Source organism: Centruroides vittatus, unplaced genomic scaffold, assembly GCF_030686945.1.
Source record: "Centruroides vittatus isolate TY-2023 unplaced genomic scaffold, ASM3068694v2 contig_352, whole genome shotgun sequence".
NCBI classification, from domain to species: Eukaryota; Metazoa; Arthropoda; class Arachnida; order Scorpiones; family Buthidae; genus Centruroides; species Centruroides vittatus.
Genome location: NW_027122175.1, coordinates 265,487 through 281,828, shown reverse-complemented (window position 1 = coordinate 281,828; position 16,342 = coordinate 265,487). Strand labels below are relative to the sequence as shown.

The window sequence follows — 16,342 nt, the reverse complement described above, 5'->3', positions numbered from 1 at the left end:
TAGCTGGGTTTTCCACTAAACTGGCAATCTGCTCATGAACAAGGGTTGCATTACCTAATAAAATGGCTTTAATATAGGTGGATAAATAACCCAATGACATAGTTCATTTCTTTTGAAACAGATTATATCTGGCTTGCTTATCCAGCTGTATTAAAGCACTTTATTAGGTAAAATATTGAAAAGCTTTATGGAACTTAATAGGATTGGTCAACATCATCTGAGTTTGACTTGCTTGACTTAAGGAAGGACAATGCTGAGATATGTGAAATTTTGTTCTACTTTAGGAGTAGAAAAATGCATTATATTGTATAGAGTGTTTGCTGGGACTGACAATCCAGTTCAACTTGAGGAGGGATTTGAGAATGAGAGGTCAAGATTAGAGTTTGACTCTACATATTTAATTTATGATTTAAAACATTTGATCAAATTTATAAAATCAAAATAAATGTTTATTATAAATCTAAATATTGTATATATTATATTTACATCTAAATATTATATATTTTTAAATATTATTATTCTTCATAAGATTATATATATGTATAATTCTTTTATGAAGACTGTAAATATGATTTAAAAATAAAAGCCTATTTATTAGTATTTACTTAATTTTATATTTTGTTTACTAATTGAAAAATAAATATTTAACAGGTTGAACATGATTCTACTAAGTCAATGAAGACACTTCTTTTGATTGATTCTGTGAAATCAAGAATGCAAGAAGCAACCAAATCACTAAAGGTATTTTATATTGTTCAATAACTTCATAATGAAAAATGAAATTATCCTAATTAATCATACATGTTTTAACTGCAAAAATATTTAAGATTACAAGTTATAATATTAGACATTAACAAACAAAATTAATGGTAAAATATAATAATAGTAATATTCTATATTTAATAGGAAGCCGATAATTGGTCAACTTTATCTGCTGATGTGGAAGATGTTTTCCAAACTGGTGATATTAATGCTGTAAGAATTATGATTTAGATAAGAAAATAATGAATTAAAAATTCTGTTGTGTGATGAAATATATTTTAAATTTTAGATTGCTGCAAGACTAGTTGGCATGCAAAATAGTTTGGTAAGTTGTTTTCTGTTCTATATTATTTTTATCTTACAAATTAAAATGATACTTAGTATTTTCTCTAAAAGAACTAAATGAGATATTACTGTCAGATTTGGTTTGAAACAATTTATTCAGAGAATATGGTATGTGGGATTGACTGTAATCTTAACTTAAACACACAATTTTATATATTTTATAAGCTAAGTAAGAAATACTAATTTTTAAATTAAAATTGTATATACATAAAAAAAGAATATATAAATTGCAAAATGCTTTATTTGTGATTTTGTGATATGCATTTGTTAAAAATTTTTGATCATTTAAAAATCAATCAATTCAAGAAACAATTTCATTAAACTGTAAAATGTGTATGTATCAGGATGTAAAGGTGAAATTTAGACATTCTGAAGAAATTTTATTGGCATTAACTCAACAATGATTACAGTCCAGCCTGATAGGTAATCATCATCAATATCAATCATATCTCATCGTCTTTGCTACAAACTTTTAATCCCACGAGCCTAGAATAATGGGTTTTTCTTTAAAGAAAGTCTAAAGCACCAGGTATTGTCATTGAACTGTATATTGTCAATATGGTTCTGCAGGGTATGAAATAGATGGTAGTTGGTGCCAAGTTCAGGCTGTGAAGTGGATGAGGCAGAACCTCCCAGCCCACCAGCCCAGATTGGTTGGCTCCTCTAAGGTTATCTTGCTCTGTGTTGGCACATTATCATGGTGTTATTGGACTTTGTTAGTTTTTGGACAAAGTTCTTTGATAGTCATGATCCAATTGTTTACAGTAGACCTCTTTTGTGACAGTGCTATTGGTTATTGGTTAGAAGTTACTCCATCATGATAATGTCAAACAAATGCAAATCATTGCCTTATTCTGCCCATTGACTCTTTAGCATTTGAAACAGCTAGTTGACCTTTGTTCACCCCATGAATGCTTTAAAAAATGCTTTCAGATGAGATTGTGAGTCTTCATTGCATTGTGACCACTTTTGAAGTGATAGAGCAACAGCTTGTGAATGTGTTGTTTGGAAGTTTCATATTGTCGTGCATTGTTCATGCATCTATTTCTAATGAAATATATAATCTTTCTTTGATTACTTTACTTATGTACGCACATCAAACATTATTATAAAAACATAAATACACAGGCACATTTTAGATTCAAACATTTTGTTAAAAATAAAATGAAAAGTATACTTTTTATTCGTACAGTTTAATATCATCTTTTTCTGGATTTGATTCATTTTTAAATTATCAAAAATTTTGTAACAAATACATTTCACAAAATGACATAAAATATTTTGCGATGCATATAATTTTTATTTTATCAAGAAATTGATGATAAAACAAAGAAATTAAGTAAGGACAAAGACTATATGAGCTAATTTTATAAATTGAAAGGGAAATTATATACAGTTGAAACTGTCCATCTCAAATCTTGCAGGAATGAGAAAAAAATTTGAGAAGACAGTTTTGAGATATAGAGGTCCTTCCACAGTAAACAGTAATAGGGTTTATTGGAGATATGGTTTTTTATTAATACAATAGCAATACAGTACATACCTGTATTAGGTGTAGATAAAACATTTTTGACATACCTTAAATGAAATAGTTTATTAATATTTTCTGATGTCTGACTTTCTTCAACCAATAAGATTCAAGCCAGAATCATAGCTTCAATGGTTTTGCAGATTTCAAAAGATGCAAAATATTGGAAAAGCTTATAGTAGAAAATACTTTGAATTATTTCCAGCACATTTGGATACAAGTAATAATTAAGCAGCTTTTTAGTTGTTATTTTAATATTAAATATAAATATTACATATTGAAAGACAAAAATTTTATATAGCTAAGTAAATAACCTTGACATATTATTAACGTGCAAAAATTTTTTCAATAAAGTTCATTCTTTTGTTAGAAAAGTATTGAAAATTAAATCAGTTGCCTTCTTCAGATTCAAAAGTTAAAATAATTAGTAATTTAAAGAATACATTTCAAAATTTTGGGATCTAGAGAGAACAATTGTAATTTGTCAAAAGAGCATGTGTTTAATGTAGTCAAAATTTGTAAATTATTGCCTACCAAGAAAAAGAATAGAATAAATATTATATAAACTACTAACTGCTAAGTAGATATATTTCAAAATAAGTGCCTTCTAATACAGTAAAACTTCAATTTGATGGACTAATTTGGGTGAGGGGATATCTGTTAAAGCCAAAAATCTATCATATAATAAAGTACTTTTTCCAAATGCATATGTTAAAAAAATTGACAAATTATTTAGTTAGTTTGTTTTTACTTATGTAGTAAATGTTGGTGTAATTAAAATTAAGTTTTCTATATGTATTATTTCTTGTGCATTCACCATAATTATGAGTCTGTAATAAACAAGTATATGATCTAAATTGAAACAAATAAATAAATGTTTTTTAAAATATATACTTTAATTATATTTAAATAACAAATAAATAATTTTCTTAAAAATAAAACAAAATTTAAATTTGACAAAAACTTGAAAAAATTTTCCTGTTGTCTCCAGATGATGATATATTGAGATAATCCCATTGTGGCATAAAGTGGTGACTTTTGGATTTGAAAAATAATAACCCATTAATGTAATTACATATAAAAAGCATTTTAAAACAATGGTATTAGTATTTACATATGACATATGCACCAGAAATTTTGTCCATTAAATCAAGGTCCAGTGAATTGAAGTTTTACTATATTTGCATTTCATTATTATTTCAGTCTAAATTTATGTAATATAATATTTAAAAAAATGATGGAAGTAGATTAATTTCAATGATTACATGATTTGATGATAGTTAACTGCATTTTTTTAATCTAATGTGTTAGTGATTATGGAATTATTTTGTACAGGAAATATTGGTGCATGTACCTAATTATGCAGAACGTTTCCAGCGGTTAGAGAACCTTAAAAATAGACTAGAAGCAATGTTGAGTCCTCAGTTAATAGCTGCTTTCAATTCTAAATCTTTAGGTAATATATTTTTTAACATGTAGATTTTTGTTTAATAGTTATATTTTTTAATTTTTTTATAAATTTTACTCTATATAATAAAGAGAAGTCTTTTTCTGTTTGTTTATGCATTTAATGAATTCATTCAAGGAATTCAAATAAAATTTGAAAGTAACATCTGAGATTATCTACAGTAGTGGTTCTCAAGAATTTTTCTGATAGCTGCATAATTTCTTTATTAAGTTACTGATAATAATGACTATTAAATGAATTTTATATGGATATGATATAGGAATAATAATAATAAGATTGTTAAAATGTTTGTGAAAATTGTAACTAATAATAATTATAAAAAGTTAAGATTTAATTGTAAAGTCAGCTGACAACATATGCATTTTTGAGTTTTGTAGAACATTATCATATAAAATTGTTATTACTGCAATAGTTTGCTATTAAACTGTGAGTATTAAAACATGTTTAAAAATATTGGATGAGTTGTCAAATATCATTATTGTGGTATTTTCTCAGAGAATATTATAGTATTATTGTCTATAGAAAATAATGTTATAATACTCTCTGAAGAAATAATAAAATAAACAGAAGGAGAAAAAGTTTGTAAATTTAATATGTTTTTTTTTAATAAAAATTTGAAAATTTTATCATATTTCAAATTATACAACAGATAAAAACGAATTTTATTTTATATTAAAATATTTATCATGAAAATAATACAATATATGATGACAGAAATACTCTTTTTAATTTCAGAATTGTCACAGATGTATGTAAAAATTTTTCTTGATATTAAGAGACTTCCACAACTTCAGAAATACTATCATAATTGTCAAAAGGTATTTTTTGATAATTTATTATGATTAATAAAAAAGTTATATACTTAATAATGATTTATTTTATAACGTATTTCTTAAATGTTCTAAAATACAAAATATATAACAGAATAAAATAAAAATAAAATATTTAATTACAGAATCAGTTGTTAGAACAATGGCGGTTGATAGTAGAATCTGATCCTGAAGAAACATTTAGTGATTGGATAAGTAATTTTCATGACATTTTACTTTCGACGTGGCATTCACAGGTACCGTTTTAAAACATTATTTTTAAATATGTTTTATAGGATTTTATTTACATTAAATTTAATATATAGATGAATTGGTGCAGCCAAGTATTTTTGGATCTGCCAACTGTACAGATATTATGTGAATTAATTGTGGATGTTCTCTCGAGTCTTGATCCATCACTTTCATCATGTATAGAAACTGCTTTCAAAGAACATTCTTGTCCTCTTCTTTATTTAATTGATCTTAAACAGGTTTATACCTCATTTTATTTGAAAATAATGTATTTTAATTGAAAACATTTGCTTTAAAATTTAATAACTTATAGACTGTAGATAGATTTGCGAAGAGTTTAGAAGTTGCAATTCAGGGTATTAGTTCAGGTCAGTATCATTTACATAATAATAATAATAATGTGTAATTATTAGAAAAATTTAAGAAGTTTTTATTTAAAATTAATCAAATATTTAATTTATGTAATATATTTAACTATTTAAAATCAACTATAGTTTATTGATGTGTTTTTTACTTTAAATATTCATTAAATAATTGTTTTATGAAATACACTTTATCATATTTTCTCATTGATGTATTTTTTCAAGTTTGTAGATTTTGAACATCAATTATATATTTGGAAAATATTTCTTTATAGTTTTAAATCTAAAGATATTTTGTCATTTATTGCATTTATAATGTTCACTAGTGGCTGAACGGATAAAATTATTAAATACTGTTCATTGGTTGTGAGTTTTTGGTTGTGGGCTGGCTACATGGAATTTTCTGAGTTTTCTTCATGTCTAAATGGAGTTAGATAGATGAAAATTGAGATCAGATGTGGAAAGCTTAGGGACTGGAGGCTCCAACTAACTATATATGAACTTCTGGTCTGAATCAGAAGTCATGTTATTTCAATTCAATATTTTTAATACAATACATAATAAATTTGGTATAAAATTGATCTTTACAGTAAACTGAGATCAGTAATATATCACTCAACTCTAAGATGCATAGTATTCATGTGATCGTACTGTACATTTTCTTTGATAAAAATCTTGTGAAAAATAATGTTATTACAGAGAGAAAAGTAATTACAGATTCAGTGTCAAAAGTTTTATTTATAAATTAAAATATTTTTGTTCCTCCCAGAAGGCACTCCTGCTTGTGTGTTGCATTGCCTTATTCCATCAATCCAATTCAATTTTATGATATGTAACATTTTTATTTAAAATGAAGTTGGTTTTCTGGATCTTAACAATCAAATCCTACCAAAAGACTTGTTTGAATAGGTGGTTTAATTTCATTGATAATAAAAAATAAAAATGTTTGTTTGTTTATGTTTTTTTTAATAAATTAAAATAATTGATTTGTATTATTTAAATTATTTTTTTTATATAGATCATTTAAAAAGTGATAATGTTGCCACACTAGCCCAGTCCCTCTATGCCTCATACAGACCATTTATTGATGAGTATTCTATATTAGAAGAAAATTTATTGCTTTCCAACCTATGCTCCTTGAGTGTGGTAAGTGAAGTTTAATAATAACAAATATACACATTTTTTGATTACAAATATTATTTATATAAATTTTAGATTTAAAAATGTAAATATTACTTATATATAGAAATACATATAAAGTTTGTATATTGCTTATTTATATACACAGGATGTGCACAAATTATTGGACAATTTCATAAGAGTATATTTTCATTAATATTGAACAGAAATGTATGATATTACTACCATTTGAAAGAATGGTATTTATAGTTTTGCATATAAATGCATTGGTGCAAAGATGTCCAGATGGTATTCCCATTGTTGCCAAACCTCTCAAGCATGTCTTGTGTGAAATTCTGATAGTGATGTGAATGCACTGTTTCAATTCCGGTAATGTTGGAAGCAGAAGAATGTAAACAGTATCCTTGATTACAATGGTTTTGTCCCTCCACTTCCAACAACTTCCAAATCTATTGCATCCATAATCTATACAAGATCTATCTGGAAAGTCCACAAACTTTGCAAATAGAAGTTGTTTGCACTTACCTAGTCAGTTTTGTCACCTTTGAAGTAGTCTCTTCCTGAGTCTTTGCACCAAATTTAATGTTTCTGCCACAAAAGGAATGCTGCTTTTGGGATGATGCACAGATCTGCTGGCAAATTTTCCTTAATTGCATGAATGGATTCAAAATTGTAACTTTTGAAAGCAGATTTTAATTTAGGAAAGAAAAAGAAGTTTGTTGGATCTAACTCTGATAAATATGGAAATTAGGGAATAAGTAGGGAATGTCAAGTTCTTGGCCAAAAACTCTGTTATTGGCAGTGATGAGTGAGTGGTTACATTGTTACAATGTTGTTCTCTCTAAGCAGTTGGGCCTTTCTTCCTTACTTCTTCATGATGTTTCATCACCTCCAGATAGTATTCCTTGTTGATTGTCTTCCCTTCTGGAAGAAATTCATGGTGAATGTTACCTTCGGAATCCATCAAAACAGTAGGCAAGACCTTCACATTTGACCAAACTTGTTACACCTTTTTGGGTCACAGTGAAGATTTTTCCACCCACTGTGATGATTGATGTTTTGTTTCCATTTCTCATCCCCAGTGGTGATATTTTTTTAATGAAATTTTCAGGAAACCTAGCTCGTCCCAGAAGCTCTTCACTTACACTAGCTGAAAGAAAATTGAAAAACACAATCAACACATGTTTACACAAATTAACATAACATAACAAATGAAGATACAACTGTAAAGTACTATTTTTAGTATCTTAGGAAACCGACACTAACTGCGGCCAGTAAAACTTCCGTTAACCTAATGGGTACTTTATGTAGATTTGAGATTAGTTTGCCAGGCCTGGGCTTTTATGCGTGCACCGAAAATATTAGTAAGAATAACAACAAATATCAATTTTCTAAATTTTTCGTCGGATGGTAAAATTTTTTCGGTAAATTAAAAGACACAGTCGTTTCTAAAAATCCTTTTAGACGATCACCAATTTCTTTCGTGTTCTAGAACAAACTGTTGATGACCAGACCTTTCTTTTGAGGCTACTTAGCCGTCCAGTTAAAAAAGTTCCTTAAAAAACAAAAAGAGTCCAATTAAAATTTCTAAAATTTCTTTGTTTTTTAAGGAACTTTTTTTCCTTCGGCGCTTGTTGTTTCGTGAGTTGGTTTATTATCTTCTTTTTTGGTTACTGATAAGAGAGTGGTGGGGAACCTTCATTCTAACTAAACATAAGCCCCAAACAAAATATAATAAAATGAAAAAATAATAATAAAATAAAAATAATGCTCGGACTTAGTTCTTTACACAACAAACTGCTTTTGGCAGATAGTACACAAAATTTGCTGCTAGAGAGCTGTACAAACAGCATTCAGATTCAGTTCTTGATTGGTGTATAATGTAAAAAGTTTGCAAACTTTCCAGACAGACCTTTTATGTTTAGAAAATGCTAAGGTGAAATATATTACAAATTTATTACAGTTTAAGGTACTTGTGTATGAATCACATTTATGTTTTATACATCATCTTGAAGCTTATTTAATGTAGATGAGTTCTTTTGCATCAATTTTACTGTTTAATTTAATTTAAAATTCAGTGGTACCTCAAACTTTAAATTTAATTCATTCTAGGAGGCCATTTGAACTCCAAATCAACTATTCCCATTGAAAATAATGGAAAGTGAATACCATTCAAGACCCTAAACAATATCCATTTTGATAAACTTAAAATAGCAAATGTACATCATTTAAGATAAAAATAACACAATTATATGCCATAATAATAAATTAAAACATGAAAACAATAAATAAAATATGTAAATAATGTATAATAAAATGAAAATTGCACTTACCAGTCACACACCATTGACTTTGCATCTTAAACATGGCTGCCAGATCTGCCATACATGTATTGCTTTCACACTTTGTGATAAGTTCCTTTTTCATTTTAGTCTTTTTCAAGTCTTTTTCTTACTAGTTAGACTTTGCTGTTTTACACTCTTCTCAGATGCCATGGTTAATCAATAAAGGTTATATTGGGGTAAACAGAAAGTTTTTACATATTTTTAACAATTGTCATTACTTAACATAAATGTGTGATTTAATTATAACAATAATGCATTTTAATACATTATTGCTATTGAGATTATATTCTTTGTTCAGAAGCTTATTTTAGGCTTTGAGTGCATTTTTCATTACACACACAGTTCAAACTTTGAAGCATTGTTCAAACTCAAGCAATTTTTGTCAAATTTTTTGTTCAAACTCTGAAACATTCAAAGTTAGAGTTGTTCGAAATACAAGCACTACTGTAAATAGAAGTAAAAATGTGTCCAATTTTGCTCTTGTCACAGTGACACTCCACCCTGCCATTCCAACTATTGAATCTACTTTTCATAGGATAAAAATACTTTTAAGAATAACTTCTTACATTCTTTTATTCATTTCTAATTAGTTTTTCATTCTTATTACTGACTCTTTTTTTAAAATTTTTTATTAACAGAAATATTATTGTAAATTAAATTCTGTTCAGGAGGACTGACATCATTTCTTTTGAATAAAATGGCACCTAAGCAAAGAAGAACTGTTACAGGTAGACAAAAAGTAAACAAAAAACTATGTTCTAGTTGAGTGTTGTCAACATAATTTGCAAGCAGAAATGAGTACGTAACTGTAAAGGTATTTACATGGTTATTCGAACCATTTCAAAGAAACAAACATCACACAATGAGGAAACATGAACACATGTTTGTTAATATTAATTTTTGTTAGAATTAAGAGAGACAGAATCAAATCTTTGTATATATCTATCTATCCATCCATCTATAGAAAATACACTAAGGTGAAATCTATTTCCACTTTGTTAAAGTTCTAATTTTATATTCTGAGAAAGTTCATCTTATATTAATAAATTTTATCTGAAAATATTTATTTGTTTATTTTCCCCATCTATTTGTAACTTAGCAACAATTTTTTACAGCAAAAATTTTGCTAGGTACATCTGGACAAAATGCAATAAAAATTTGACTATAATTCTTAAGTTTATAAAATTTGCATACAATGTTCTCAAAACTTTGCTTTTATAAGTTAAAATATTGATGGCTGGATGTCCAAGGTAGTTAAGGCATCAGCCTTATTGCTCTGGGAATCCAGGATTGAATCTGGGTTAGTAACTTCAGGAATTTTTCATGACTCAAGCCCCTATTACTCATCATGTGACCACTTGCATTGTGGACTTTGCCAAACTAGGATTGTTCAATTTCCTGGTAATTGTCATTTCCAGGAAAGCAGGAAATAGACTAATAAATGCTAAGAATTCCAGGATCAAATCTCCTTTTTTTTTTTTTTTAATAATATCTTTATTGTATTTTAAAAATTGGCCATTGATTAGTAAGAAGTTAGAAAAACATAAATTAAATTTTAGCTATTTACTAATTTTCATTGAAAAAATAAAATAAAACTTTTTACAAAATTTCAAGAAACAAAAAAAAAATTAACTAGATAAATACTAAACTAATTAGATTAACTTTGAATAAAGATATTGGGGAAAGAAAGAAAAGGATTTCTAATAGATAACCTATTTTAAATATTATCTAATTGGTTCATTTTCTTTCTTATCAGCTCATTATTTTTTGTGTTTTTTAATATTTATTTGTAATATTTTTTATCATTCTTTGTGTTTGAGATGATACAACATTATGTTTATGACTATTTTAGCAGTATTATCTTGTAAACATTAAATTATTTTAAACTATAACAGATTTACTGTATTCAGTAAACAATTTCATATGTTATGAATGCAAAATTAGATTGTTACATGTTTGTTGAAAAACTTACAAATCTCAGCTTTAGTTTTAACTTTAAAGTAAAGATTATTCAAATCTACTTCATTTTATAGTGAAGAACAGGGAACTCAAACTCAAACACAGCGAAGGGGCAGTAAAATAGATGTATATCAGTTGCTGGCCATATTCATTATTATTCGGTAAACCAAAACATTCTGTAAACTATAAAAAAAAAAGTTCTAAGAAAGACCCTTTTGTTGCTAAGCCATGAGGCTTGGTGACAAAAGTACATAAGCTTACATAAAACAGAAGTTTGAAATTTTTCTGTTTTAATTCCTGTAAGATATTGATTTTTAGAAAAGAAATCATCAAGACTGCAGGGTGGATATGAAGCCTTAACAGGCCATGTCCAGCCCATGGGTCACCAGTTTGTGACTCCTGGTGTAGAAAATGTATTTTTGCATATTTTTGGTAATTAATTTTTTACTGTATAAATATTTGATCATCATTGTGACAATAATATTTTTAATAAGATTTTGATTACTTAAAAAATTATTATCATTCATTATAGTCTTGTTATAATTCTCAACAATAGTACTGTAGAGCATCAATTATCCGACTTAATTGGGGACTGGGGTTGGTCGGATAACTGAAAAGTATGAAAAAATACATTATTAGTATAGTGTATTAAGCCTGGTTTAAATACTAGCCTCCCTTTCATGGTCGAGCCAGTGCTGCCAGCTAAAACATTCAAAAATTTAACAAAAATAATATTAAAGTAGCCAAGACATAACCAAATATTGTAGCGCCACATCACTAGCAGACATTTGAATTTGCCAACTAGAACGCGGTCGGTTAACCAATAAGTCGGTTAATCGGGGTTTGGCTAATCGATGCTCTACTGTAATTTCAAAAATTAAGATTCAGATATCATAACAGTTTCGTTTTGATAACGTAAACCTGTTGTTACTAAATTTTTGAATGATAATTTACTAATACTGAAATTAATGTTAATAAATTTTGTTTTTACAGAAAAATAGTGTGTTGAATTTTCATAAAATAATATTTTCTTGTGTAAAAAGATATTATCTTAACAAATATTTAAAATAGTAAAAAAACATTATTATATTTTGGTGATATAATTTTGTATTGCCTTCTATTTTTCAGACTTCAGAAGAAATAATGGATGCTGTTCATAATCTTGGAGATTCAGTATCAAAAGTATTATATTTATGCCAAGAGGTAAATATAAATTTTAAAGATATAATTGTATTATCAGAATTGTATTCTGATATAATTATAAGAATAAAAGAGTAAATTAACAAAATTATTTCTATTTAGGCAGATAATCGATGTCAGCAGTTAACACATGGTTGTGGATATCCAGGACTTATAATAGCATTAAAAGTAAGTTGTTAATTGTTGATTTTTCTATTATCATTGAAAATACAGTAGAGAGTCATTTATCCGAATCAATTGGGGACTGGGGTTGTTCGGATAACCGATTATGTACGAAAAAATATATTAACCTATCCGATGTTGAATTTTTCTCCATTGCGTGTCGCTTTGTGTTGAATTTTCGTCGATTTTAAGCCTAACGAAAATTTTTATAATAATAATCGAGGCTATTGTATCGTTAAAAATTATTTCTTTATTTTGTACAAACAAAATAAATATATTGAAAAATATAAAAACATAAAAATTATACTTTAGAAGTAAATCTAGTATCAAAAATGTTTGATTCAGCATGACACAGTCCGACTGCAAAGCGTTCGGATAACCGATGATTCGGGTAACCGGGGTTCAGATAAACGATTCTCTACTGTAGTGTTTTTGACTTGTATATAGGGATGTTCCAATATTGGTATCGGTCTTAAATATCAGTATTGACCAGTATCGGCATCAGTACCAAACTGGAAATCTTGCTGTCACATTCAGTCTGTTTCATCACCTTCTAGTTATTTTACTGCTGAGGTGTACCTTCAGCAGTATTATTATATATTATTAAAATAAAATATCGGTTTTTAAAATCTACTGATTTCAATACACCAATGTATTGGATCAGTATTGGTTACATCTCTAATAATAATAACTTAATTACATTCTTATAAATTAGTTAGCGAAAGTTTCTTTTAATTGTTTATTCATCACCTGATTAATTCTTATTGAATTATTAAGAAATTAATTTACAATTTACAGTTTAATTGTGTTTATAATAAATTATTTGCTGTTGATTTGTAAATAATATTTGAATGATTAATTAATACAGATTAACAGTAATATAAGGAATAATCAAAAACGTTTCCATTTGAGGACTGTGGAATGTGATAGGTTCATTCCATTTAAAAGAAATCACCACTAATGTTAAGGCAACTGTACCGTTGACAAACTAGATCAAGATGCTTGTTTCGTAGAAGTCAGTTAGCTGTTGCATAAAAAAGCTTGATACAGCTCTGTTCATGTGTCTGTGTGACTAGAACTGTTATCCTTTCAAGGTCTCTTTCAGAGGACCAAAGGCATGAAAGTCACATGACAAGATCTGTACTGTATGGTGGATTCTCCATTCTCCTATTTAAAGACATCCAATTTCTACTTGATATATTGGCAACATGAGGGTATGTGTTGTCATAACCTTCATGGAACTTCACATGCCATTCCACAATGATGATTTTGAACAGGCATGCATTTCCATATACTTTCATCGTTTTGCAATGAATGCTCTTTCACTGCCAAAAGTGAAACAATGATTCAGTCTGCATTTAGTAACAATAATGCCATCAATATTTATACTGCATGTTTCACTCACAATCCTGAGTGCAATGTCTACCTTAATAATCACATAGCTAAATCACTGGCTTTACATCAACTCACCTTTGACAACAGATGCATAATAAATGCACCTGCAGCATCATTGAATAGCATCTTTTCAATCATCCCTTATATATCTATAAACCAATATCTATGAATCCAATGTACTTACATAATAGGCCAAAAACTCCAGTAGTTCTTGGCCTAGCCCTTATATCATTTTTTTCAAGCATTCTCTCAAATAGCTAATAGTTGTGGCAATTATTCTGAATATTATTCATCTAAGCTGCCTTTAAGAATATAAATAAGTTTAGTTCATTTGAAATTCAAATTCAAATTAACATTTGATAATCCTCTATTAATCCTTTGTCCACTAGTCTATTAATGTTTATATTTTTTTAATATTTTGACATTCATGTTTATGCAGATAATGACAGATTATCAAATATTGATGAATACTGAGCTTATGTATATAAATATATAAGCTTAGACTTTTGTATATGTTACAAGAAATCACAAAATATATCCAAAACTCATCCAAAACTAACACAAATTGCAGTGAAAATTTGATATAACTTCAATAAAATATTTAATGTTAATTTAATTAGATGCTGTACAGACAGTATGCAGAACAACATAAAATGGTATTAAACGAGTTGAAGTCCATCAAGAAAAAGCAAGACCACGCCAAAATTGATGATAATGATTGGACGCTGTTTCAACATGCATTACACATATTACAGATTACTGGTAACTTATGGATATAATTAAAATAAATTTTCAATAATAAATTTGTTTAACTATCATATTTTCTGGTGTAAAAGACACTTTTTCTTGAAAAATACTATCATAAAATGGGATGTGTCTTATATGCTGGCAAATATGGTAAATTGTTGTTATTTTTTTGTTTTAAAAAAATACATCTTGCCTAAATTTAAATGTATTTGAATATATTGCAAATAAACTTAAATTTCAGCTTATATGACCAAGAAAAATCTGAAATTAACAGTTTTTCTAACATGTTACTATATTGGAAGTAATGTCTTTCTACTTTACATCAGATAATAAGAAAAGTAATCTACTAAATTTTTTATAGATGTATTTTATGTATTTATTGTTTTTGTGACTCAGAATTTCTGGAAATATTCTAAATTTCATAAAAAGGAGCAAATTTCTGATCATAAAAGAACTGTTGATTCTAAATCTTCTCACAGCTGGTTATATAGTAAATAACACCAACAAACCTTTATAATTACCAGCAAATAAAGTTTTTAATATACTTTGACAAGTGCTTTTGATCCTAATTGGGATCTGCTTCAGGTCAAAATGTTCTATACAAAAATTTGAAATGTTTAAAGAGCAATTTAAAATTTTAAAATCACTGTAACAATTAAATATTCGAACAAATACAAAAATTCTCATCTATGCATTAAGGGTTAAATATTCTAACGTGTATAAAAATCACATGTGTGTGTTAATATTAACATTAAAAAATAAAAATAAACATTAACATTAACATAAAATAAAATAAAATTTAACATGTATATTGTAACAAATCCCAATGGAAGTGGTTGATTTCTATTTGTTATTCATGTTGTTGGGATTGTCAAAAAAGGTCCTCCAGGCATGTGAGGTGTTCGCCTCCTCCTCAGAATTTATGCATTTCCCCTTTAGCTCGGCTTTACAAATTTCTAGAGCCTCCAAAATTTTGATCTGCTTGGTATGAAATGTGCATTTAATGAGGCTGGCCTGTTGTAGTTTAGCTTCAACACCAGTTTCAGAAGCATATATTGCTAGGGCGGTGGTCTGCTTTTTATTACATATATCATATTTATGCTCCGCCAGCCGTTTTTTGAGAGACCTTTTGGTCAATCCAATGTACATCAGATCTCTGTGAAACCTGTCATCTCTCACCAGTATATGTCTTATGTTAATTTTTATTTTATTTTATGTTAATGTTATTGCTAATTTTAATTTTTAATGTTAATATTAACACACAGATGTGATTTTTATACATGTTAGAATATTTAACTCTTAATGCATAGATGGGAATTTTTGTATTTGTTTGAATATTTAATCATTACAGCAGATTTTAAAATTTAAAGTTGCTCTTTAAGCATTCCAAATTTTTGTATAGAACGTTTTGACCTGAAGGTTTTGACCTAATTAGGATTGAAAGAGCTTGTCAAAGTATATTAAAAACTTTATTTGCTGGTAATTATAAAGGTTTGTTGGTGTTATTATGAACTGTTGATTACTGAAAGATCATACATTCTATAGATGCTATATAATTATTTTTATAAAAGATTAAGAAATAATGCAGGTTAAATACATTTAATTAACATAAATAAATAATACAGTTTAATCAACAAATGAATTCTTGTAGGCTTGTTTCTGGGATCAAACTAAATTTCCTTATTTTGTACTTCTGAGAAGAATTTTTCATGTCTTCAGAATTTCTTACTCTAAAACCAGAACACTTTATAGAGTTTCCAGTTCTGATATAAATTTTCTTAAAAGTGTTTAAAATCTGGAGTTTGAGTTGTCTTGAAAAACTTGTTCTTAATATTTCTTAATCATAATATAAACCTTTACTAACCAAA

At 27.5% G+C, this 16,342-nt stretch overlaps 1 protein-coding gene across 1 annotated transcript in view; it reads left to right on the top strand.

Annotated features, from left to right (window-relative positions):
• Cog7 (conserved oligomeric Golgi complex subunit 7) overlaps positions 1–16,342 on the top strand; it is a 44,213-nt gene that overhangs the window by 17,720 nt on the left and 10,151 nt on the right. The window contains exons 6-17 of the mRNA XM_067269588.1: positions 652–741; positions 907–975; positions 1,052–1,087; positions 3,971–4,091; positions 4,839–4,921; positions 5,059–5,169; positions 5,239–5,403; positions 5,478–5,532; positions 6,545–6,672; positions 12,099–12,173; positions 12,273–12,338; positions 14,348–14,489. Of these exons, the coding sequence (XP_067125689.1) occupies positions 652–741; positions 907–975; positions 1,052–1,087; positions 3,971–4,091; positions 4,839–4,921; positions 5,059–5,169; positions 5,239–5,403; positions 5,478–5,532; positions 6,545–6,672; positions 12,099–12,173; positions 12,273–12,338; positions 14,348–14,489 (1,141 nt within the window). The remainder of the gene's footprint in view (positions 1–651; positions 742–906; positions 976–1,051; positions 1,088–3,970; positions 4,092–4,838; positions 4,922–5,058; positions 5,170–5,238; positions 5,404–5,477; positions 5,533–6,544; positions 6,673–12,098; positions 12,174–12,272; positions 12,339–14,347; positions 14,490–16,342) is intronic.